Source organism: Staurois parvus, unplaced genomic scaffold, assembly GCF_062004578.1.
Source record: "Staurois parvus isolate SC_StPar_1 unplaced genomic scaffold, SC_StPar_1.0 ptg000209l, whole genome shotgun sequence".
Classification (NCBI taxonomy): domain Eukaryota; kingdom Metazoa; phylum Chordata; class Amphibia; order Anura; family Ranidae; genus Staurois; species Staurois parvus.
This window is the reverse complement of record NW_028318005.1, coordinates 682,188-709,252: the sequence shown is the minus strand read 5'-3', so window position 1 is coordinate 709,252 and position 27,065 is coordinate 682,188. Positions and strand designations below refer to the sequence as shown.

Sequence of the window (27,065 nt, the reverse complement as noted above, 5' to 3'; positions counted from 1 at the left end):
GCTCGCAGTTATAAAGTGCAGGTAGCTGAGCCGGAGATTGTGATGTCATTTACCCACCTCTCCATCTCAGCCAATTTAGGGAAAATTTGTATTAATTCATAGAACACAAAGCTTTCCGTGAATGGCTCACCCTGAATCTATTTTGTCCCAGAAGTGGAATGGGAAGTCCCATCCCACTGCCGGAACACAGGGCTGTATACTGTACGTAGCTGAGGCTACATACACTTAATACAGTGCGCCCTGGAAGTGCGCCTATTAGTGCAGTAAATAAGTTGATTGGGACATTTTATTACAAGAGCCAAACTATTTAAAGGGACACTAAACATAGGCTTTAAAAACCAAATAAACCTGCTAGCAGGTATAAAGTGCAGGTAGCTGAGCTGACAATACAGTAATGCCATATTCATATTTGCGGTAAAGCTCAGGAAAACAAAATGCTTTGCACTGTATCCTCCAATGAGTCTGCTGCCTAAAAACCTGCTGTGTATAGGAAAAATATCTTCCCTAAGCCCTGTTCAGCTCCACGGGCTTCTAATATGTTTACACAAAAAGTGTCTGTAAAATAACCCGGTTCATCTGAGGTGTGCAGCATAACAGGACATCCGAATACAGGACATCCGAATATCCGAGTAAGCACAAAAAATAGAGGAGACACAATGCAATCGCTGTGCAGCTTGCTACAGTTGTAAAGAGAGAGCTAGGCTTAACTATTTAGTGCATTCTCTAAGAAAACATAATTATGCATTTATGTAATGGAAATGAATGAGGTAGCAACAAAACAAAAACACAGAAGTGCAAATGGTATTGGTTATCTCATAATGTATGCTTAGGTGTTTTCATGATAAAACCATCTTTCACAATATACTGCACCAGTTAAAAAAATCTTCAAGGACACACCATCATTACAACACGGCATGATAAGATGGGCTTTGGTTATCTGCAGAGTGCAAGGGCAGGGATTGCTTCTACACTAGTTAAATATTTTCACCATCAGTTAAATAAACCTACCCTTAGAATTAGGCTATAAAGGTAAAAGCCATTTTTTCAAGATTTTTTTTCTAAGTAAGGGAATAAAACCCATCCAAGTTTCCCATTAGGGATATTTTCCTCCACTTCTTGTCTCGAAACACAACAGGAAGTGAGGAGAGCGATCTCCAAAGAAAGGTAAATCTTCTCTTAGGCAGTTGTCAGATTAACCACTTGCCCTCCAAAGGATTTACCCCTCTTTCTGACCAGGCCATTTTTTTGCGATACGGCGCTGCATTACAATTGCACGGTCATGTAACGCTGTACATAAATTATATTTATGTCCTTTTTTTTCCCACACATAGAGCTTTCTTTCAGTGGTATTTGATCACCTCTGCAATTTTTTTGTGCTATAAACAAAAAAGACCGCCAAATTTGAAAAAAACAAAACAATATTTTTGACATTTTGCTATAAAACATGTCCAGTAAAAATGTTAAACATCAGATTTTGTCCTAAATTTAGGCCAAAATTTATTCTGCTACATGTCATTGTTAAAAAAAAAAGTCCCAATACATGGAAATTAATTGGTTTACCTGAAAGTTATAGCATCTACAAATGGCGGTATATATACTGGAATTATATTTTTTTTTATACTAGTAATGGCAGCGATCAGCAATTTATAGCAGGACTGCAGCAGGCATTCTGACGCTGGGTGGGAATTAACTGCCACTGACATTCCAATGACACTAATACAGTGATCAGTGCTAATAAAAAGCACTGACACTGTACTAATGACACTGGGCAGGAAGGGGTTAACATCTGGGGCGATCAAAGGGTTAACTGCGCTGTGTGCTGTTTTACAACATGTGCTGTGTGTGTTTTACTAGGGAAACATGCTGCTTTGTATTTCTCTGCTGTGAAGATAAATACAAAGCAGCATGTCCTTGCTGGCAGTACAGAGACCTGTGTTGTTTACACACAGGTTTCTCCGCTGTCAGCTTTCCCCGACAATTTCCAGGTGCCGGCGGAGAATCTCCGGCTGGGACCCAGTGATTGATATCCCTATTTGCCAATTGTGCACTGCCCCTTCCCGGAATTGCAAATCACCTATATATACATATGATTTTGCGCAGCCCTGCCGCCCTGTAGCAGTAGTTCTACTATAGGGTGGCGGGAAATCGGTTATCAAGTGTCCCTATTGGAAAAGCTCCTCTCCAGGCATGTTCCAGTAACAACATTTAACCGACATTTAAACAAATTTTAAATTTTACCTTACTTTTGGTCCTGGTGACAATGGCCTCTAGAATCATTCTAGATCCCCCCAGTAGGTGCACAGACAGCAATATAAACACTATACACAGACATGCCTGCACTAAGATTTAACTATTTTCCCAAGTACCCTGAACATGCAAAATACCAGCTTCTACTTTGGAAAGTTTGGTGCTCTGCAAGCACCTTTGTAATGAAAACCTTTCTGTAGGCTAGAGGGTCTCAAATGGGAAGGTTGGGGGGCTGGACTGGAGAGAGTGGGCTTCTCACTCAGAAAGATAGAGGAGGTATATGTGGCCACTTTCAGCTTGATAGCTCTTTATAACAAGCCTAGTTACACTTTGCTTAAAAACATTTCCACCATAGGAAATACCTCCTCTATCTAGAAACAAGGAAAAAGTGAAACAAAATATGGGACCTCAGGTAGATATGGAATGTCAGACCTCAGTCTTCACATATTATAGGCCACAAACCTGACCTAAGTGCATGTATGACTACCCAAGGTGTCCCTGTGGTTTGTGGCTCAAGATTAGTGTCTCAGTGGCATTTTACGAAAAGACCTGTCTAAGCCATATCAGCAACTGCATTCATTTAAACAAACTTTGTGAAAAAAAACTGTAAAGGTGTGATAATACCATCATCTTCAGATTGCTGATTGTTGGATGTCTGATGGCACCATTCGCAAACACTGTGGTTCAGCACTGGTATGAACACAAATACCCCTGAGATGCAATGCTGCATGGAAAACCACTGCGTGTGCATGATAACCTGGGCTCCCCACAGTGAAGAATCAGGTTGGTTAGCAAAACCCCCAAAATGTGCTGCATCTGTGAAGTGTAGAGCTCCTGCACACATATACACTTGGTGCCGAAATTCAAAAAAAAAAAAAAAAGTAGACAAAAAGGCAACATGAATTTGAACATAACAATTTAAACTAGAAAATGTGAAAAAATAGCAGATAAAATTATTACATTAACCCCAATTCCTCCCATATTAACACACTAACTAAAATAAATGTTTTAGAAAGAGTGGGGGAAGGTCAGAACCCCTGTTGGGGTGCTAATAAGGAAATGGAGTGTCACCTCTCTTCTGCTGGATTCTTCATAGGAATATTGGAAAACAATATCCTAGGATCAACTCCAGCTTGGATGAAAAATCAAGCTCAACAGTCCCGTGGGGGTAGGGGATGGATCAAACCCCTCCCCCCAGGAGAATTTCACATTTCTCAGGGTTTTTCTTTAATGAAAAGAGATATCACATTTTTAGTATCAGATTAACATCCACATTTGCAAATTGTTCTTGTGTGCTTTGCATTTTTTACTATCACAGTTTGATTTGTTCTTTCATTGCCAGGCTAACGCTAGTGTTCTGTCTCAGCAAGGAAAAAAGAAAGGCAAAATCACAGTGAATATCTGCCAGTAACTGTTGTCATCAACTCACTGCTGGCAACCAACCTAACTGGCATCCTTGCATCTGTTCCGTGGTGTGTGGATTGACCGAATTCCTCTGCATGTGGAGAATGTACACTTTCAGACAGCACATAATGTACGGTACATATGCATCATGATCCCAAATATACACATTAAAACAAGTACATTCTATACTTGGCAGGGGTTAAAGGTTCAGCTTTTTCTTCTAATCTGATACTTACCATGCTGAAATGACTGGAGTGGAAGACAGTATTTCTGATTATACAGCCAATATCAATAGAGAGATAGGTATAGCACTATATTTGCCAGAACTGTATAAAGTCGTGTGGCATTGCTTTACTGGGATGCAAATCCTTTTTCCTACTTTAATTTATCATGATGTATTTATTAAAATAGCAGGCGCTACATTTGCATCCAGCACTTCTAAAGTGCTCTTATTATGATCATAACTGTAGACAGCAAATCAAATTACTGAACCGGTTTGCGAAAACATTTAGAATGTAATGTCTCTATTTCATGCATTACTTTCCCTGAATGCGGCAAGTAATTAGATTTACAAAATATTGCTGTACCAGTTTTGCAAATCTTCTCTGTCACCACACACAAACACAACACTTACAAATCTTCAAATTATCTCTTATTTTCACAAAAAAAAAAAGCAATATTTTTAAATGTGCCCCTGCTATTATACATCACTGAAGAGAAGATGTATTTAAAGCAGACCTGTACTGACTACTAGATTAGCAAACTGCCACTTGGATGGAAGAACAGACATTTCAGGCTACCTGCAGGCAGTTTAAAGTTGAACTGCGGATATAAAGGAGGCAAAATAGAGCAGGTCTGCATTCATCAAGTCATTACATTTATTCTTTTAAACATAACCAGTATAAGTAACTGAATTTGACATGGTAACGTAACGTAGAGTTCTGCTTGCAGGTAAGCTGCAAGTGTGCCAACAAGAAAAATGTTGATAGAAAGAAAGAGCAGGGAGATGATCTCATGAGTCTGCCGCTCCTCCTTCAACATGCAGTCAGCAGGCTGGTGGAAGGCGGTAACACCACTGTATTAATTTTACACTCTAGAATCTTAATTAGGAAAGCGCTGTCATATGCTTGGCTCTGCTGTGAGAAAGGTCTGTTTAAATCTCAGAGCTGGATGAACAAGAATTCCAATACTTTGCCAGGAAAAACTTTCTCATATGTATTTCATATATTTCACTCCCATGGCTTCAATTACCACCTCTATGCCGACGACACCCAAATTTACCTCTCCACCCCCCACCTCACCCCCTCACTCTCTGCCCGCATCGCCCACCTCCTAAACGACATATCAGACTGGATGTCGCTCCATTTCCTCAAACTTAACCTATCCAAAACCGAGCTCCTGGTCTTCCCCCCACCCCGTGCCCCCCCCCCATCCTCTCCATCACTAACAATGCCACCATCTCTCCCACCCCACACACCAAAGTCCTGGGTGTCACCCTGGACTCCCACCTCTCCTTCCTACCCCACATCCAACTGCTATCTAGATCTTGCAGGCTCCACCTCCGCAACATCTCCAAGATACGCACATTCCTCACCCCAGACACCACCAAACAACTCGTACACTCCCTCATCATCTCACACCTGGACTATTACAATTCCCTTCTCACTGGCCAACCCAAACGAATGCTATCCCCACTCCAGTCGATCCTGAACTCAGCGGCGAGACTCATCCACCTCACCAACCGCTCCACATCTGCCTCTCCCCTCTGCCAATCCCTTCATTGGCTCCCGATTGCCCAACGCATCAAATTCAAACTGCTAACTCTGACCTACAAAGCCATCCACAGTGCCGCCCCAAACTACATAACTGACCTGATACCCAGATACTACCCTACCCATGCCCTCCGCTCCTCACAGGACCTCCTACTCTCTAGCTCCCTGGTCTCCTCCTCCCACGCCCGATTGCAGGACTTCTCCAGGACTTCCACCATCCTCTGGAACTCCCTACCCCAATCCATCAGACTGTCACCTACCCTCCTCACCTTCAGGCGCACCCTGAAAACTCTCCTCTTCAGGGAATCCTACCCCAACCTCACCTAACACCTGACCTCACCTAACAACTACCCTCCTCCACTCCTCCCACCATTCCATCCTCCACAGCCTTCTCCTCCTGTACCACCTTTCCCTCCCTCCTAGATTGTAAGCTCGAAAGAGCAGGGCCCTCGAACCTCTCGTGTATTGTATTGTTACTGTATTGTCTCATGTTCTGTCCCCCTTGCTACTGTACAGCGCTGAGCAAACCCTTTGGCGCTATATAAATACTGTATAATAATAATAATATATTTGTAATTAGGTGATTGCCTGGAGTTCAGCTTTAACCTTTGTTCATGCTGCCTTAGGAGCAGTGAAATTCTGGGGAGCCCTGATACCTTAGTATCAATTTCTGATGCTGGAGCCTTGGTCCCCTCAATGTACTAGCTGGAGTTGGTATCTGCATACCACAGCTCCCTATGTTAAGAGGATACTAGGACACTCAAAAATATAACCGAAGCTACACTTAGGTGCCTCCTGTTGCATTTAATTGTTTTTGTAATTTACCAACTTTATGATCATCATAAGTACAGTTAAATAGTAAAAAAGAAAGGGTACACAGTCAGACTCCCACAACTGTCAATCAGAATTTAGCTCTCAGTAGCAATGTTTGGCAAAGAAGAAAAGTTGGTTTCCTACCAGTTGTTATGGGATACTTTACCATTGTTCTCTACACTAAACATCAATAAAAGGACATTTGCAGTAACCCAGTACAAAAACATCAGATCTCCTGGAACAAGTGCCAACATGCTCAATCATCACTTTTTACCATGATGACATCATTAAAGATATAACAAAAGGATTTGGGACTTTTACAAAATTATACAGTAGGTTGGGAAATAAATCTTTTTGTATGATATGTATCAGGCCGGTATGGCTCTTTTCAAAATGCATGTTTGCTTGCCCATTCAGTCTCAATAGAGGACACTGCCTTATGTTATAGTGGTATTTTATTAAGCGCAGTTGTATTCTTTTTACTAATATATGGCTTACACAATAAACAACATTGTTTATATATAGAAAACCACATTAACCGATTACCCGCCGCCGTATAGCAGATATTCTGCTTCACGGCAGCACGGGTGCGCAAAATCACGTATATATACGTGATCTTGCCTTTACGGGTAGGGGGCGCAAGAGCCGCACATGCGCCCCACCCGTGGATGTCAATCACCGGGTCCCGGCCGATGATTACCGACAATCACCGCTGACACCTCCCTGTCAGCTAGGGCACACTGCTCGGGATGGCTGTGCTGTGCAGTGAAGCACCCCCCCCCCCCCAGTAAAACTCTCCTAACACACAGTTAACCCTTTGTTCGCCCCTCACATTAACCCCTTCCTGCCCAGTGTCATTAGTACAGTGTCAGTGCTGTTTTTTTTAGCACTGATCACTGTATTGGTGTCACTGGGGATGTCAGTGGCACCAAGTTAGTTCCCCCCCTCCAGTGTCAAAATGCCCGCCGCAGTCCCGCTAAAAGTCGCTGATCGCCGCCATTGCTAGTAGGAGAAAAAAAAAAAGAAAATCCCAGTATCTATACCGCCATTTGTAAACACTATAACTTTCATGTAAACCAATTAATTTACACGTATTAGGATTTTTTTTTTTTTAGCAAAGACATGTAGCAAAATACATTTTGGCCTAAATTTATGCGGAAATTAGATTTTTTACATTTTTTTACTGGACATGTTTAATAGCAAAAAGTCCAAAATATTGTTTTTTTTCTCAAAATTGTCAGTCTTTTTTTGTTTATAGCGTGAAAAATAAAAAACGCACAGGTGATCAAATACCACCAAAAGAAAGCTCAATTTGTGGGTAAAAAAAGCCGTAAATTGCATCTGGGTGCGGCATTGCATGATCACGCAATTGTCAGTTAAAGTAACGCAGTGCCGTAACGCAAAAAATGGCCTGGTCAGGAAGGGGAGTAAATCCTCTGGAGGGCAAGTGGTATATTAAAGTGAAGTTGTTATTTGCATATACAAGGCAAAGAAAAATGTTCACTTTAAGGGCCCTTCACACCATGTGCAGTTGGATGCATTTTTTTTTACTACACTCCAAATGCATAGACAGTCCAAAATCCAGGCTAGCCTATGGGCATAGTTCACAGCACTGCAGTGCAGTCAAAAACATAGACCATGCTGCATTTTTACGCACCGCAAACAAGGAAAAACACAAACGCACATGCATGCACTGCAACGCCTTACAGTGCACATAGAAGCTCAAGCAAAGAAAGAAGGAAGTGACCTCACAGGACAAGTGCAGATAGAAAAAAAGTGCGTCAACTGCAGGCAAATGCGCATAAAAACGTGCATCAAATGCAAGCAAATGAAAAAAAGAAAAAAAGCGCAGAAGATGTGTAGTTTCTAGTGTGAATGGACCCTTAAGCTTCTCTCTGCACAGCTTAAACCAACCTTCACTCCCCCGCCATTCCGTCACCAATAGTGGGGAGAGGAAGCTTGTGTCACTACTAGGCCATACTAGCCTTACTCAAGGTTAAGGATTCTCTCTTCTCATCCTGGTATGACAGCACTGGGTGCTTGAGCAGCCAATTGCAAGCACCAGCACCATTACACAAGAAGACAAGGTCGCAAGCAGAGTGAGTGAGTGAGAGAAGTACCGGGAATTTCTCTTCACTCCCAGTGGTGTCTGGAGTGTAAGGGAAATGAAGCAAAAGTGAGTATAAGCTCTGCAGAGGCCGGCGTTTAAAGTGGAGCTCCACCCAAAAGGGGAAGTTCCGCTTTAAGGACTGCTCCCCCGCTCCCCATTAGGGATTGGCACCTTTGGGGGGCGGGTACCCGAATTTGACAGGTACCCGCTCCCACTTCCGGTCTGATCGCCTAGAAGGTGTCCTCCCTCCCTGTAGTCTTTTGGGACACGTGACAGGTCCCAGAAGACTACAGGACCATTCACGAAGCGCAGCGCTACTCGTGCATGCGCAGTGGGTACCCGGCTGTGAAGCTGTAAGCTATCACAGCCAGGTGCCCACAGTGAAGATGCTGGCCTCCTGGAACACAGGACGGCTGATGAAACGGGCTGCGGAGGACACACCACGGGACAGGTAAATGGCTGTTTTTTAAAAGTCAGCAGCTACAGTTTTTGTAGCTGCTGACTTATTTTTTGACAGGGTGAGTAGAACTCCGCTTTAAGTGAGCCTGTTGCTTTGTACTGCATGGGCAAAGCAACAGTTCACTTTAACCTCATTTTTATCCTGATCTTGTTTTAAAAATACCCTCATTAATGGAATTCAGGGCTTTTCATCTCTGCCAGTGTACTTTGTGGGGTTCAAATGTGTCCACATACACAACAACGGCATCAGGGTTTCAGACTGACCCTCTCAAACACCCTTTGGTCTTTTGGACTGGCCATAGCGAGCCCTTTACTATCCCATCCTTATCACTTCAGTTGTTCTTCTCATAATGTTTACGCTACACTACATTCAAACACATGTTTAACATTGGTCCTTACCGTAGTCAGAGTCTTTAAAACATGCTCCCAGGTTATCTTGCTCCTCCTCATAGTCATCCATGGTGATACTGTTCTTTGCTACTTTCTTGCTGGGCCTTTTGCTTGCACATTTGTTGTTGCTGCTTGATTTCTTTGAGTTCTGGCCTGATATGGAATTGTTTTTTGATTGGTTTGTGCTCCACGATGTTTGTAGACAGGAGTCTGAAGGCAAATTCGCCATTGACAACATGCCCTGTATTGCTTCTTGTGTGCTTGGAGATGCGGGTGGCTGACTATGGAACAACAAACTAAGCATTAAAATAAGCTCATTGCTTGCCATTTGATTTAAAAGAACAACAAAAACTTTGGCTTGATGCAACTTTTGACCCCATAGACCCCGATACCTCTTAACCACTTCCCGCCCAGCCCATGTATATAAACAGCCGGACAGGAGCAGTGCAGGGGCGGGTGGACGTTTATAAATGTCCTCCCCACTCCCTGCTTGTGCGCACTCATTGGGAGAGAGCAGCACCGCAATCCATTGCCCGCTGTGTCCGGAATACCGATCTGTGTGAGGTCCTGATCATGTGATCACTGATTGGCCAATCAGTGATCACATGAAGAGTAGTAAGGAAGATAACACTTCTGACATCATTGCTTACTACGTGTGAAATCTGTGAATGATCACAGAGGTCACATGGTACAAGGCTATTCACAGCAGCCTTGTACCATGTGACAAGCTGTGACCAATCACAGCTCACACAGTATTTCTCAATGGCTGCAAGAATGCAGCCAGAGAGAAGGAGAAATTATTGCTTTTACAGCCGTTATGGGTGTAAAAGCAATTACTGTAAAAAATAAAATAAAAATCTTCATCACCCCCCACAAGTAGTACAGTGTCACTATGGTAAAACTGTACTACTAGGGTAACCGTATGTAAAAAAAAAAACAAACAAAAAAACCCCATAAATAAAAATGTAAAAAATTAAATAAAAATGTAAAACATTTTTAGAAAAATTATAATTTTTGGTTATAAACTAATTGGGTTTTTTTTTACTAAAAATATAATTGACTACATTTTGGGCAAGATTTATGAAGAAAGATTATTTATTTGCTAAATTTTCTAAGAAAAACAATTTTTTTTCAAAATTTTTGACTTTTTCATTTATATAGCAAAAAAAAATAAAAATCCCAGTGGTGAATAAATACCACCAACAAAAAGTTTTATCTGTCTCAAAAAAATGCTAAAAAATTCATATGGGTACAGTGTTGCATGACCGCGCAATTGTCATTCAAAGTGTGATAGTGCTTAAAGCTGAAAATTGGCCTGGACAGGAAGGTGGTAAAAGTGTCCAGACTTGAAGCGGTTAAATACCCTTGCATGGTTCTGTCTCTGTTTTTTTTCCCTCTGTGCCACATACAGTATGTTACTGATGCAGTGAAATACCTTGTAAGAAAATGGTAGCACAGATAACACAGTGAAGTAAATGCTGGTGATTTCATTACTCCAACCTTTAACACTAAAAAACACTGCACATTTGGCGGCAGGCAAAAAGTCAAACGCACATGATGTCCTCACATTGCCTGAAGTTTAATTAAAGCAATAGCAAGACCGAATGTTTCAGAGGATCCCTGCATGCATTAGAAAGAACAGTTAATTCAGAGAAGATAGAAGATGGCAATGAGGAAGGCTAAGTACTTAATTGGGTCGTGCTAGACCGGCTAAGTACTGAACTGCAAATTGGAATTCCACTTTAAAGCATGAACTATTTCTGAAAAAATTATTTGTATTTAACTGTTCACATAAATATTTAAACAGGGACGCTGAAAAAATTAAATTAGATTCCCTTTAATAACATATTTTAATGACAATGGAATACATTACTTCAAAGCCTAATAAATGCTACAGTGGTCTCTATGCAGAGGCCTGAGACACCCTCTGCTGAGTCACAGCACTCCCCCGGCGGGGAACATAAGCTTTGCTGATCGCAGAGTTATATGTTTTACTACTGCTCCCACGCAAGGATCAAGGAACCTTCTATGCAGCATGCTGGCAGGTGACAGACTTGTTTTTTTTTTTACTCAGGCTGTGGCTGCTATTTAAAAGAAACAAACTGTTAGGGCCCTTTTACACTGCTCTGTAGCAAAATGGCGGTAAAAATGCATAAGCGTTTTTGCCACTATTTTTCTGTGCTTCAGATGCATTTCCAGTGTGTTCTGATGCGTTTTTTGGTTGCTTGTGCATGTAAAAAATGTGACTGAAAAATACAAAATGCGGTGCGTTTTTGGTGCGCTTTTGTCCTGTTTCAATGGGGAGCTGTGTTTCTGGTGTGGTTTCTAAAACTGCACCAAAGATGCACCATGCAGGACTTTTCACAATGCACCGCACCTACAGCGCAGTGGTGTAAAGAGCCCCATAGGATTTAAAAGGAAACATTTTTCTTGCAAGGTAAAAACGTATCAGTGTGAAAGGGCCCTAAGACTTTGAATGTCCTATGACTTGGTGCACCTGGAATATATTTAGCTAATTTAAAATGGTTGTAAACCATTCCACATACCCAGTGAAGTGACTAGCCTCAGGTGATGCACAGAGATTAGTGGTACCTGTCTATCTGCAGTCTTCACTGCTCTACAGCCAATCAAAATGCAGAATTTATAAAGCTCTTTTGAGGGTTTAGAATAAAGGGGGCGAAGAACAGAAATTACACACTGCAGAGCTTAGTGATGAGAGCTCTGAGAGCTGAGGCTGTCAATCTGCTAGAGGTCCCTCTCCTGTCATCTTTTTTTTGCTATCAGGAAAACTTTTTAAAAGCGATTTATACTGACAGAAGAGGAACGAGGCAGCAGACAGAAATGTCACTTAGTGCTCTTTTGCTATACTTCTCCTGGGGCCAAAGCCCACTGTTTGCTGACTTCACAGAGCCTGTCCAGGCTCTGAAAAGATCCTGACCATATAGTCAGAATCCACCCAGAAGCCTGGACAGACACCTGGCTCAGTCTCTCAGTGATTAGCTGAGAGCCTGAGCTAGCCGCTCTTGCCCCCTCCACTGCCAGACGCTCCAGTGTGCGCTACAGCAGAGAGCAGGTGACTGACAGTCACCAGCTCTCTGCTCACGGAACAGGGAGAACTCAGCAATCAAACACCGCTGATTGCTCAGTTCTCCGTGACCAGACAGATGGTGACTGTTAGAGCAAGTGGGCGACAGATGCAGCATTGGATCGATGCTGCATCCATCTAGGTATTATTTTTTTGTAGTTAACTCATACTTTTTTAACAGAGACACATGCACACTATAGAGGGATATGCTGTGTTCACATTTCATGCCACTTTAAACTAAAAGTTCAGTTTGGAATTAAACGTTACATCTCTGCAGCCTTTAGAATTAGTGACAACAAATAAGTGTGTGCTAAGGGGTGGATTTACTAAAGGCAAATAGTCTGTGCACTTTGTAAGTGCACTTGCACCCATTTTCTCCAGATTTTAGTAAATGTGTTAAGGCTTCACTTTGTAAAAAATATCCAGTCAGGTGCAAAGAAAATAAAAAAAAACTGCATTTTGGCTTGCACAAGATTGGATGATGGAAATCAGCAGAGCTTTACCACATTTACTAAGCTCTGGGAAAAATAAGTACAACTGCACTTGCAAAATGCACAGTTTATTTACCTTAAAGTGAAGTTCCACGCAAAAGGGGAAGTTCCGCTTTAAAGATTGGTCCCCCGCTCCCCATTAAGAAGGATTGGGGGGGTACCCGAAATTTGACAGGCAATCGGAAGCGGAAGTTGTCCTCCTACCCTCCCTCCCTGAAGTCTTGTGGGACACGTGACAGGTCCCAGAAGACGACGGGGCCATTCAGGAAGCACAGCGCTACTTGCGCATGCGCAGTGGGCACCCAGCTGTGAAGCTGCAAGCTGTCACAGCCGGGTGCCCACACTGAAGATGCTGGCCTCCTGGAATACAGGACAGCCGGTGGAACTGGGTGCGGCGGGGGCAACGCAGGATTGTGGGACAGGTGAGTGGCTGTAAGTTTTTGTAGCTGCTGACTTTTATTTTTTTACAGAGTGAGTGGAACTCTGCTTTAAGTAGATCCACCCCTATGTGTTCCTGATCTGCATGCCTATTATGTGTCAATGACTCAAAAAGTATTGAAGCTAGGGAATCAGTATGACAGCCAAGCAACTAGAATTTTTCGAAGATCAGCACCAGCTGCCTGCATATTTTCCTCCTCATAAGTCTCATGCAAACTTATTAGGAATGAAATATGTAGACAATGCTTGAGACATTTGCTACACAAGCAGTTTCTTGATGGATCAACTGGGTGCCTGAGAATTGCTGCTCTTGTCCTACGTCCTGCTGTGGGTTATTCGGCTCACTTATAAGAATGTGAGTAGCTATATGGCTATCAAGAGCTTCTGATAATAGTGGCATTTTGTAATTGCTAGAGATTATCGCAACATCATCATTGAGGAATCCCCTACATTACAAAGCTCCAGAGAAAAAGCCTACTGGCCAGAAGCAAAGAGGTGCTGGTGAGTCTCATCTGCAAACACTCTGATGGTACATATCTGTAGTATACATCTCTTGTAGTGAAATGATGAGCATGTTCTTGCATGCAGAATGAAATGTTGGAGGAGTGGAGGTAAGCTGTTTCCCACACACACTTGAAAATAAAGGTATCCTAGATCTAATTAATACCTGCTTTGATTGTGATAATCCTGAAAACTAATTGCATGGCTTTAGTCCATACTTAAGAGAGATTTAAAACCAAATTACCTGATAATCAACTTTTAAGTACCGTACAAATTAATTTTCAGAAGTGATATATCCTACCAGATGCTATTAGATTTTGTGGCTTATCTAAGAGCTTCTGACTAAATAAATTCTGCACTGATATTAAGGGATATTCCAGGAAAATCCTGCTGCTTGTCGACAGATGACAACCAACAGAGGATATCTCTCTCAACTCCACCTCCATCCCAAGCAGTTGTTTTGTTAAAAGCAGCTCCAAGGCTGACTGAACTTTTGTTTTAGGATCTTCCCAAAAATGATGGGTCTAAGAGACGTTAGTGGTAACAAGATGAAAAAAAAAAAGTTTCTAGCTCTTCTGTGATCTGAGAAAAGCAAACTCTGCTAATCCTAATCAGCCAGCAGGTGGAAGATTAGAGCTGAAGATGGAAAGCTCATTTAAATGTATCATGTAATTAAGGGCTTTAAGTGGCTCATACCATTCTTCGTATTATCCCATCTAACAGTACCTGTACACAGAGGCTGTGGTAAGCTCTTTATTGCTCCCTTTTTGTGTCACAGCTCTCTAGCAAGATAGGATAGCAGCTGTGAAAATTCTGTATATAAAACAAACTTTACTTAAAAAAGTTTGCCTCTGTTCAGTCTGTCTGGGTACAGTGATACTGTCCCTCCTTTCCTTATTGGCTGGAATTTTTTCCTATTGGCTGATCTCAAAGTAAAATTTGATGGCGGTTCCAGCTATGCCAATTAACTATTTGTCCAATCACCTGAAGGAACAAGCCTATAACCCAGTGTCCATGAATACTCAGCTTGTGTCCTGTACTGTAAGATAATCCATTTTATTTCTGTGTTGCTGTCCTAGAGTTCATCTCACTTTCTGTTTTGAAAAACAGTGTCTACAGAAATGAAGGGTATCTGCAGGCATCTTATAATATCTGCTTTAAACAAGACATCAACAAAAAGGGAAGAGAGAAGCCTCCTGCCAGATGCACCAAAAACCAAACTAAGTGGCTGCAAATACCTAACAATCAAATAGTGAAAAAAAATGTATAAAGGAAAGGGTCCTGCGTTACTTAATCATAAAGTGAGAGAACAGTCAGCATAAAAAACATAAATAATGTGCAAAGGGAACAACCTATATAAAATCGATATACCAGCAAGTGTGAAAGCAACAATAAGTGTAACAAGTAACAACAAGGATAAAATGTGACCAAAAAATGGTAAATAAAAAAGATGCACTAAACTCTTCAGGTGAAAAGTGATCAGTGGATGAATAAATGCATGAAAATTTTTAAAACATATAATGTTGAATGGCAAAAAATGTGGCATAGAACAAGTAGTCCAAAAAAAACACAGTGAATCTTCAGCACAAGCCATGAAACATCAGTGACCCCAACAAACGGGCAATCCTTCACCAGCTAGTGTGTGCGCTCACCTTCCAACTGGGACCCACAAGGGGTCACAAAGCATAAACACAGACCAATGATCTCAGACTGGATGGATCTCAGTGGTAAAACAAACGAGGGCTCCTCTCCATGGCATATACTGTACATCAAGCAGTAACACCGATGTCCTTAAAGGTGTGTGATTTTTAATCTCCTCCTCCTTCAATATCCTCACAAGAAAGGATCAGAAAAACGTTTGCATAGTGTAACAAGTAAAATACTTTATTAAAGAACACAAAGAAAACCTACTCACATGTATAAAACGGGTCTGCAGACCCAAACAGGCAATCAATGTATCAAACAGTACAGGGTGTATGAGGTTGGGAGTACCAAGATGGCGGCTGCTATCCGTACCGGAATGAAATCACCACGCTTCCGTGGACGGCAGCCGCCATCTTGGTACTCCCAACCTCATACACCCTGTACTGTTTGATACAGTGATTGTCTGTTTGGGTTTGCAGACCCGTTGTATACATGTGAGTAGGTTTTCTTTGTGTTTTTTAATAAAGTATTTTACTTACTACACTATGCAAGGTTTTTTTCTGATCCTTTCTTGTGAGGATATTGGAGGAGCAGGAGATTTAAAATCACACACATTTAAGGACATCGGTGTTACTGCCTGATGTATATGCCATGGAGAGGAGCCCTAGTTTGTTTTACCACTGAGATCCATCCGGTCCGAGATCTTCAGTCTGTGTTTATGCTTTGTGAGCCCTTGCGGGTCGCAGTTGGAAGGTGAGCACACACACTAGCTGGTGAAGGATTGCCCGTTTGTTGTGGTCACTGATGTTTCACAGCTTGTGCTGAAGATTCACTGTTTGTGTTTTTTGGGACTATTTGTTCTATGCCACATTTTTTGCCATTCAACGTTATGTTTTAACATTTTTCATGCATTTATTCATCCACTGATCACTTTTTTCACCTGAAAATTTTAGTGCATCTTTTTTATTTACCATTTTTCAGTCACATTTTATCCTTGTTGTTACTTGTTACACTTATTGCTGCTTTCATACTTGCTGGTATATTGATTTTATATGGGTTGTTCCCTTTGCACATTATTTATGTTTTTTATGCTGACTGTTCTCTCACTTTATGCTTAAGTAGCGCAGCACCGTTTCCTATATACATTTTATTAACATGCCCCTTTACAAGTTTGAAATTTCCTACAAAAGCTTCTTTTTTTTTTTTTTTTTTTTTTTTTTTTTAGTTTTTAATCAATGGAAAACTATTCAAAACATTGTCCATTTTTATTGCTGTGTGCCTATTGGTGGATTTGCCCAGGACGCACTTAACAGCACAGAGAGCTCTATATTCAAACTTTTACAGTTGAGGGATAATTCCTAAGTGAGCAGTCTTCTAATGGGCACACCTGTGTCACTGACAACTACGTGGGGATTTTTAATCACCTTGGAGAAATTGTCACTCGCTTTCTGTTGTGTCTTTGGAACAGGAAGTGTAGATAAATGTAAGAAAGAAGGAAATTGACAAGGGTTTTAACCATTCCCTACTCCCATTTAAAACTGGGGGCCTTTTCCCATCTGCTGCATGCACAGTAACCCACACGCATAGGTGTGCATGAGCCCTTATGGTTTCCCAGTAAAAACGTACCATAGTACTGTCGTCCCTGCAAGGAGAGGAGAGAAAGCCGTTGGGATTTCAAATTCCCAGACCCGTGAAGCGTCTTTCTCTCCTCTCCTTGCAGGGATGACAGTACGGGATAGACGGCTTCTGATTAGTCAGCACCGTGGCAGTGCTGACCAATCAAAAGCTGTCAAGCTCCAACTGTCAACCCTGCACTGAAATGAGAGAAAGCCATAAGGATTTCAAATCCCCAACCTACCCTTCTGTGACAGCATGGGATCGGTGCAGGGAGGTTTCCAGCACCGCTGCTGTTTGAACTATGAAAAGCCTGGGTTCACACAGGAGCAGTGAGGAAACCGCATGCGATTTGGACAGGAACTGTATTCCTGTTCAAATTGAATGCTATTCTTTGCGGTGTAATTTGCATCCATACATTTTGTATGGACACAAATCACACTGCAAAGTATCAGTACTTGGTATCAGTGAGTACTTGTACTCGCTGATCAAAAAAGGTTATCGGTGCATCCTTTAAAATAAAAAAATAAAAAATACATATTTATATATATATATATATATATATATATATATATATAAAACTCTGTTTGAGGTAAAAGCCCAGATACTCATGCACAATGTAATCAATACAAATGCAAACCAGGTATAGAGGTATTCAAAACAGGAGGATTTTTAATGTTGATGTTTCATTGAAGCTCAGATCATCTCTCACAAGACACTACTATACACATATATCCATATCCATAGATTTCCATTAAAGCAATTTTGGTGGGGTTTTTTGTACTGCTATAACTTCAATCATTTCAATTTGTTATGTGCTGTCCTTATTTGAACTATTTTTTTTTTTTTTTAAATAAAAATGTTATCCAATCACACATGGAATATGCCAAGTAAGACTAAAGCCTTTTCCTGTGTACAGTCTTCTGTAACTCTCAGAAGTAATTGTGGAGGAAACGGACCATCAAACCTGACCAAAACCAGGGAGAGGAGCTGCCGCCGGCTATTTCTCTGCGCAATTAACGGCCACATATAAAGCCAGATCGTTTACTTAAACTGGCCATTAGTGAATACGCACAAAAACTATCTGAGCATTTTACAGCTCATCATCATAAAATTTATACAGTCTCAGTTACTTTAAAGCACGGCAGTTTTGTATTATAAAACATTTGTTCCTTATTTAATAAGTCAATATTACTGCATTGGGTTTTAACTTTGCGTTACTGAACACTGCTGTAACCTATAGCAACTAATTAACCATTACCTTTCACTAAATGGAATGCCGGTTTGTCATGGGTTGACTGCCCTGTCCTAAGAATAAACTGGTCTGTGCATTAATGAAGCATGTCAGAAAGTGAAATCAAGTACTTGCTGATGATAAACAGTCCTTTAGCAAAATAAATGTCATTTGGTTAGGGTTTACATCTACTTTAATTCTTAAAGGATCCAAAGCCTTTTACGGTTTCTTGTTTTCAGATATCCATATGTAAAATAGTCTTTCAAAAATAAATACTCTTTTCACTGTGTGGTTTTGTATAGTTTAAACTGAAATTTCTAATAATGTAAATCATTCACAATGGTAGCCAGAGATCAGTGACATGACAGAGTGCTGAGCCATGTTTTATGTTAATGCCAAAGGAGCTTTTTTTAAACCCAAAATAATAATGTGCTTTTGTAGTGTGTCCTACTGATCTATGTAAAGTGTGCTTTTAATAAGAAGTTTACAGTCGTTTAACCAATACACAAACAGATCAAAAATCCATAGAGATATAAAGTAAAAGGGGTAGGGTGTAAAATACAAAATTCAGCTACCAGGGTATCATTCCGTATAGTTGGGAAATATTTGAGAAGAAAAGGACAGCACAGTGGCTAAATGGTGAGCACTTCCACCTGGCAGTGCTAGGGTCGTTGGTTCGAATCCACCAACTGCCTACAGTTTGCATGTTCTCCCTGTGCCTGCGTGGGTTTCCTCCAGGTACTCCGGTTTCCTCCCTCCAAAGACATGCTGGTAGGTTAATTGACACCTATCTATTGACCCTAGTATGTGTATGTATGAATGTGAGTTAGGGACTTTAGACTGTATGCCCCTTGAGGGTTAAGGACTGATGTGAATGTACAATATAAATGTAAAGTGCTGCGTAAATTGATGGAGCTATATAAGTAACTGTAATAAGTAAATTAATTAATGGGACTTTATATATACCTCTGGCATTCACAAATGAATATATATGTTTGTGTGTGTGTATGTGTGCGCGTGTGTGTAAAATCACAAAAATTTTTATTTTATTGATTACAATCAAAGATGAAAAACCAATACACATGAATGGTTGTTCCTGATTATATTATGGGTCCTATAAAGTAGGCCTACGCATTTTGCGGCTGCTCCTGCTTCTTCAAGACACAAATAATTTATTGAAAGGACGTACAGTTGTGCATATTGTAGAAAATATATTCTAAAAAGAAAAAGAAACATAAATAAACAATATCCACCACAAATAAGTACAAATATATCCACAAATACCTAGTATGTGTAGTGTAAGAGAAACAGTCTTAAAAAATAGCATCAACTCTTTGCGCTTCAAAGATCTCCCTTGGGCCGGCAAGCACAAAGAGTTGATGCTTTTTTTGTGTTTGGATATTATTTTCCCGCTTTAAGGGTAAGAGAACCTTTCAGAATTTATTTTTGATTTATAATTAGAACTTCTATATTTTTGTTTTGTCTGTTTATTCTTACACCTGACATATTAGGCATTTGTGGATATATTTGTTCTTATTTGTGTTAGATATTGTTTACTTATGTTTCTTTTCAGAATATATTTTATACAATATGTACAACTGTACCTCCTTTCAATAAATGATTTGGGTCCTGAAGAAGCGGGAGCACCTGTGAAATGTGCAGACCTACCTTATAGGACGCTTAACACATTCAGGAAAGTTTATTCATGTGTATTGATCTTTTATCTTTGTATGTAATCAATAAACACACACACACGGTATATGTCAATTCATTTGTGAATGCCAGAGGTATATAGCGGGTAAATAAGTATTGAACACGTCATCATTTTTCTCAGTAAATATATTATTAAAGGTGCTATTGACATGACATTTTCAGCACATGTCAGTAACAATCCATGCAATCCATAAATAAAAAGAAACCAAAAACAAATACCGTATTTTTCGCTCCATAAGACGCACCTGACCATAAGACGCACCTCGGTTTTAGAGGCAGAAAACAGGAAAAAAAATTCTGAACCAATGGACTGCAGACATAGTACAGGAGATGACCAGGGACTGCGGACACAGTACAGGAGATGACCAGAGACTGCGGACACAGTACAGGAGATGACCAGAGACTGCGGACAGTACAGGGATGACCAGAGACTGCGGACAGTACAGGAGATGACCAGAGACTGCGTACAGTACAGGAGATGACCAGAGACTGCGGACAGTACAAGAGATGACCAGAGACTGCGGACACAGTACAGGGGATGACCAGAGACTGCGGACAGTACAGGAGATGACCAGAGACTGCGGACAGTACAGGAGATGACCAGAGACTGCAGACAGTACAGGAGATGACCAGAGACTGCGGACAGTACAGGGGATGACCAGAGACTGCGGATGGTACAGGAGATGACCAGAGACTGTGGACAGTACAGGAGATGACCAGAGGCTGCAGACACAGTACAGGGATGACCAGAGACTGTGGACAGTACAGGAGATGACCAGAGACTGGGACAGTACAGGGATGACCAGAGACTGCGGACACTACAGGGATGACCAGAGACTGCGGACAGTACAGGGATGACCAGAGACTGCGGACAGTACAGGGATGACCAGAGACTGCGGACAGTACAGGAAACGACTGCTGACCTTTGGGGAGGGAGGGGGAGCGGGTACCTGAATTTGACAGGTACCTGCTCTTACTTCCGCGGAGTTGTTCTTTGATCTTACCTGTTCCTCTATCCAGCCGCACACTGTCTACCCGGCTTCTGTAGTGTGGGCGCTCGGCGGAAGGCCGGATGCCCAGTGCGCATGAGCGAGAAGCGCTGCGCTTTGTGATTGGTCCGGCGGCTTCTGGGATCTATCATGTGTCCCAGGTACCACCTTACCATTCACAAAGAGCACCATTTTATTACACATAACTTAATTTCAGAACGTATTTGTTTTGGTTTCTTTGTATGTATGGATTGCATGGGTTGTTACTGCCATGTGATGAAAATTTCATGTCAATAGAACCTTTAGAAATATATTTACAGAGAAAAAGGATGACATGCTGAATTCTTATTTTACCCACTGTATAAAGTCCCATTTATTATCTACTCAAATATAGAGCCTGATATTCAGCACAATGACATAACTGCCCATTTTAGCATTTTAAAAATAATTCACTTTAATTTTACTCCATGTAGAATGCATCTGTTCAAATTATGTGCAGTGCAGAGCACAGTGTACCCTCCTTACCTATTAGAATTATAATCTAAGCCACCAACTTCTTTGCTGGCTTGCAAGAGGTCCAGAATCCCCCCTGAACTTGCACTGTCTTTTTTCACTTTGGAATTTCTTGCTGGTTTTGCTTCTGTGTCAATGTGAAGAGATCCCTCGTCAGACGAGTCATCACTCTAATGCAGAGACAAAGAGAAATTAGTTAGCAGAGAGAATGGTACTTTAAGCCTTATGTACTAACGGTGACAGAAAAGAGTTCTCCTCTCACTTCGGTCTTCTCTATATAAATGGCAGTTGTTTCAATGGACAACCAAGCCAGACTCTTCTGACAGCTATTGTCAAATCTCTAGTGATTATATACCCACTTTTAAACAAAAAAAAAATTAGACATGGATAATAAAGAGTTAGTCCTCCCGAACTAAAATTTCAGTCACAGGTGGAGCCTGAGGGGCCTCCCCCACCAGCTGCTTATATCTCTGGGGACGCTAGTAGAAAGATGTTCCTGCCATTGTTTTTGGCTCTGTTCCTGTATATGCTGGAGACATTTTTTCTGTTACACTACAGATGTATGTCCCTGCTTCTCTTGCAATATCAAAACCAAATAAAATCACTGGAAAGAGGAATGAGACATCATATTTTACCACAGCAGTCTGCAGACCTTGAAAGCAAACCATGGAACTGCCATCACTGGAGTGCCAGACAGACATAAAAACAGGTCACGTGAGCAGATTACAGAAAACTGAACACAACCCTAAAGTTAAGTGTAAACTAAGCCATAGATTATGTGGTTTTCTTAGCTGCAAACATGGGTTGCAGGAAAACACATCACTTAATTTCCCCAACACAGTCAGTGTCAAAGGGGGAACAGGGGTGGACTGACCATTTGGAAACTCGGGCACTGCCCGAGGGCCTGGGGTCAGTAGAGGGCCCCATGAGATGCCCCTGGTAACTTTTTCATAGGCTTTTTTGAGTTTGGGAAAGGACACAGGGGCCCCATGATCCCCTATTACCTGGGAGCCCCATGAGTTGTCAGTCCACCCTTGAGGGGGAATAACTCTCGCAGAGCTATTGTGTTCTCCTGGAGGGGAGACGTCCCTGTAGGAAGAACACTATGATCACTGTTAGCGGCTATAGCCACAGGCAGTAAACGCATGTTAAAAATCCGACAGACTGGTTGTACCCCAATCAATCGATTGACTTGGGTACAATCAGCCTGCCCATAGATGGATTGAATCTCAGTTGGTCCGTGGTGACAATACTGCCACCCAGACAGCCACCCAGACAGGAAGTGAGTTAAAAATTCTTTTACAGGGACATACCCAGCAAATATAACAACAGACAGTAGTTCTATTTTTCCCTAACTCAATTAAAAAAAAAAAAAACTTGATTTATTGTAGTCTTCATCTTTTTAGGAGATTCCTCCTAACTTCCTGTCCTGGTGAAAGGTTGTCAACAGGACAGGAGGTGAGAAAATATCTCACTAACAGGCCTGCAGACAGCAGTAAAAAAAAATGACAGGTGCTTCCAGCTATTTCCCATGCTATCTAAAACTCTACGTTTGGGCTGGAAATATGCTCTAAATTTTGTTTTTAGGTCTGATGTTCTATTATTCTGTACCATTTACAAAGAACAGGAGTGATCTCTGTCCAGGTACCTCTTCTATTACTGACTCTTTACCACGGAACTTTGTGAAGCAGCGCAGCCAATCAATGTCTCTGCCTAACATGGAGCTACATAGAACGGATAAAATTTAGACAGCAACTGGTAGGATGGAGGCAAATCCCAATCCGGCTGACTGGTAAGGATTTCAACACTTTTACAATTTTTAATTGGCACAGCTACAGTATATGAATCATTTGACTTTAGGTCCTCTTGAAATATCAGTCTAGAGCAGCCTTTCTAACTTCTTACCCTTGAGCAACCTGTAACATAATTTTTAAGTCTTGGGGAACCCATACTTAAACAGGTTCAATGAAGGTTAATGGCAAAAATGCCCTCTACATTAGTGAACAGTTGGGAAAATGCAACCCCTACAGTGCTGGTTAGGATGCCCTCCTTTGTGGACAGCTAAAAAGATCATTGATGTCATGCCACTGGCTCTGTCAAGTGGTGCTGGACCGAATACTATCGAATCACCATCAGATGGGAGGTCAATAAGCCACAGCTCAGGGAACCCCCAGCAACATCTGAAGGAACCCTAGGGTTCCACAGAAGAACCCTGGTTGAGAATGGCTGATCTAGAGTAATATTATTTCTGTGTTGAATGAGTGGAAGATGATTTTCCCCATTACTCTTTTATATCTTAGCAAAAAGTTTTAACTAGTGCACATTAAACAGCTATGTTATTGCCAAATTCAGCAGCCCAAACTTCTCTAAGTCTCCACTTGTTAAGAAAACAAGCTGAAATGATCAGAATTTATAATAAAAGTAGCTATTTAATGTTTTTATCAAAAGAAATACATCTGTTGATTCCAAGTAACTTGCATGGTAAGGTTAGAAAACATGTCAAGATAAACCTTTTTATTGCACCAAAATAATACTTTACATTGAAAAACGAAGCAACACAAAAGTAGGTATGGATGGTGCTGCAACAGTTCTGGGCAAAGTAATACCAAACTTTTCTATCTGAAAAGCATGACCAGCTGCTTCATATTCTGGGTCTGTTCAAACCAGATGCTCCGATGTGATTTTTCACAGATTTTCCAGCACAAAACAAAATTTATGGACACGATAAATCCACATTTTTAGAAGGCCCATTAACACCAATATGTTCAGCTGAGGAGTACAGAAAACATCCCCTATGCTGCATTTTGGTGTGTTGACTTGCACTTTCTTATTCAATAAAATGGGATCATTTTCAAATGTTATGCAAGAAAAAAAAAATGGGCAGCAACACACATTAATGTAAACCCTTTTTTTCATGTGAACAAGCCTGAATAATGCAGACAAGAAGTCTAATTCCATATAGAGAAATCAACCCCCAAGCAGACTTGAAGAAACTGGCTGCAACATCCAGACTTGAAACATGAATGCACAAAAAAGGGCATATTGCATTGTATATATAGGCTGAAAAGCATGTGTAACGTTATCAAACTTTTTTTGCATTAAACATACAGTAATTAGTTTATTCCTTTAAAAAAAACTATTTTTTAAACAAAAACAATTACCACTTAAATACTCAGTGGGTACCAAGCTCATATAAAACACAGACCAAGATTGTGCAGGCATCTTAGGAAATGTTACTTTCATACCTTATACTTCTCTTTGATTTTAGGCTTCTTGGGCGGTACCAGTGGCAGAGATTCCTTTGTATCTGATAAAACTAAGGACAAAATAATTTACTTTATACAACATTATATTCCAGTTTACAGTATCAACTTATACTAGGTGGCTCGCGTTAACCACTTGAAGATGCCCAACGTACATGTACGTCAGCAGTTTCAAGTGGTATATCGGTATGAAGCCTGCCGCTACAGGCATCACCTCGATATTGTTTTTTTCAGTGGATGATTCTGCTTTTTTTTTGTCAAAGCAGCTTTTACAGGTGGTGGGGGGGTCTTGGTGTGATCACATGCTTTTAAGGGCAGAAGAGACATTGGGGTCTAAGAGACAGTGTTAAAAGAGAAATTAAATTAAATAATATAATAAAAAAATGTTATAGTGCCCTCATCTCCCCATGCTTGCGTGCAAATGCGAATGCGCGCCTTGGTCCCACACACATACGTAAACGGTTAACGCACCACCCATGTGAGGTATTGCTGCAAACGTCAGAGTGAGAGTTATAATTCTAGCACCAGACCTACTGTGTAAATCTAAACTGGCAACCTGTAAAGGCTTTTTAATAGTTTCCTATAGAGATATTTCAATATCGTAGTTTGGCGCCACAGGCGTGAACAATTTTAAAGCATGACATGTTGGGTACCCATTTACTCGGCGTAACATCGTCTTTTATATTTTACCACAAAAGGGTAATATATTGTGCATTAAAATTCAGTAAAGTGTATTTTTTTTAAACTGCTGTGCAAATAACGTATGGCATAAACAACTGAAAAACCCACCATTTTATTCTCTAGGGCCTCTGAGTAAAAAAAAAGTATGTTTGGAGGTTTTAAGTAATTTTCTAGCAAAAAAAAGCTGATTTTTACATGTAAACAAAAACTGTCAGAAAAGGATTGGTCCCAAAGCAGAGCAACCAATCAAAATGTATCAATCTGACTACTGTAAACGGAAACATGGTTGTCACTGGGTTACTTGCACATAATGAGGCTGGTTTACTAAATAAATTGAGACTCTTTGCACAAAAAAGTTTGAAGATTTACAACTTTAGAAAATCAGCCTCATTATAACCAGTTACTGCTGGTCTATACTTAAAGGTGGAAGCTCTAGGGCCGTCATCTTCATCTTTTGGTCACTGCCTTGTGAATCACTGACCAAGAGAATAAATAAAGCTACAGAATGGCACCAGTGTTTAGAGCCTGGAACTCAATAGCTTCCTGTGCCACTTCTACCCATCATATCTGTTCACATCTGAGCAATTCCATGCTAGTGAAGTCCTCACCGTACTCACATCTTCCTTTAAGCCTGCCTATATGTTTCCTTTTCAAGTTCCTAGTAGGATGATGTCAGTGTACAATGTTAAAAAAAAAAAACGGAGGGCTGTCTACAGTGATGGCATGGCCACTCTCAGCCTGAATTCTGTTTTTTTTTCCTGTCTTTGTGTCCAGATGGCAAGATTTCCCTTCACTTGCTGTCTCAGAGAAACAGCAGGAAGTAAAGGAAATTTTCACCAAAGTGGGGGGATCCCTTTTTAGACAGTTATTAGAAGAACAGGTTTGCTCATCACAAGATTTGACTTAACCTCCTGTTCCCATTATAACTCAAAAGTTTGGATTTTCCATCACTTTGTGTACCAGACATCATGCTCAGTGGGACTAATGAGGGTGAATTTGTCCAGCATGGACCCAGACAGAGATGAGGTGAGGCGTTGGATGCAGATCCTTAACCCGTGAGAGAGAGTCACTGGGTAAGCCTAATGGCATAGATATGGCAGCTCTATGCAAAGCCAGGACCCCTAAAAAGTGGAGGCCACCCAACTTAAAAAAGTCAGAAGAGTCAACGGTCCTTTAATAACTTGAGTAACAATAGGGAAACAACAGGCAGCCAATGTGTTTCAGGGGCCAAAGATCTCCCTTAAACAATATAGCAAAAGGCATCTAAGTGGATTCAATACAAATTTCCTGCATAGAAATTTTACTTACTGCAGGAGAAATGATTCGCAAGTGGTAGTGTGTGTATCACAAGTATTTGTACCTGTATTCTCAAGTGTTTGATTCAGTAACAAAGGCCGAATAACTGTTGTTACCAGCATAGGCACTTGCAAAACATGCACAACATACCACTTGTGAATCATTTAACCTGCCTGAAGAAAAACTTCTATGAACTTTGTTTTAAAGTCCAATTAAATAATTCTTGCTATATTGTTTAAGCCCTGATGAAGGGGAGACCGTTGGTCCGGGACCATGAAGGCTGCTTTTGTTTCCCTATTGTTATTCAAGTTTTTATTTAACTAGCTGCCGACCGCAGATAGCTGAATGACGGCTGCACTGCGGCCGGCCAGTTCTGGGTGGACGTCATACGACGTCCTCCCAGAACGC

At 41.0% G+C, this 27,065-nt stretch overlaps 1 protein-coding gene across 5 annotated transcripts in view; it reads right to left on the bottom strand.

The window, feature by feature from the left end:
* The window catches only part of PHF2 (PHD finger protein 2), a 412,799-nt gene that overhangs the window by 39,244 nt on the left and 346,490 nt on the right, over positions 1–27,065 (bottom strand). For all 5 annotated transcript variants that reach the window (XM_089678677.1, XM_089678680.1, XM_089678679.1 and 2 more), the window contains exons 16-18: positions 24,663–24,733; positions 21,430–21,587; positions 9,205–9,476 (exon numbers count right to left, since the gene is read on the bottom strand). In XM_089678677.1, the coding sequence (XP_089534803.1) occupies positions 9,205–9,476; positions 21,430–21,587; positions 24,663–24,733 (501 nt within the window). The remainder of the gene's footprint in view (positions 1–9,204; positions 9,477–21,429; positions 21,588–24,662; positions 24,734–27,065) is intronic.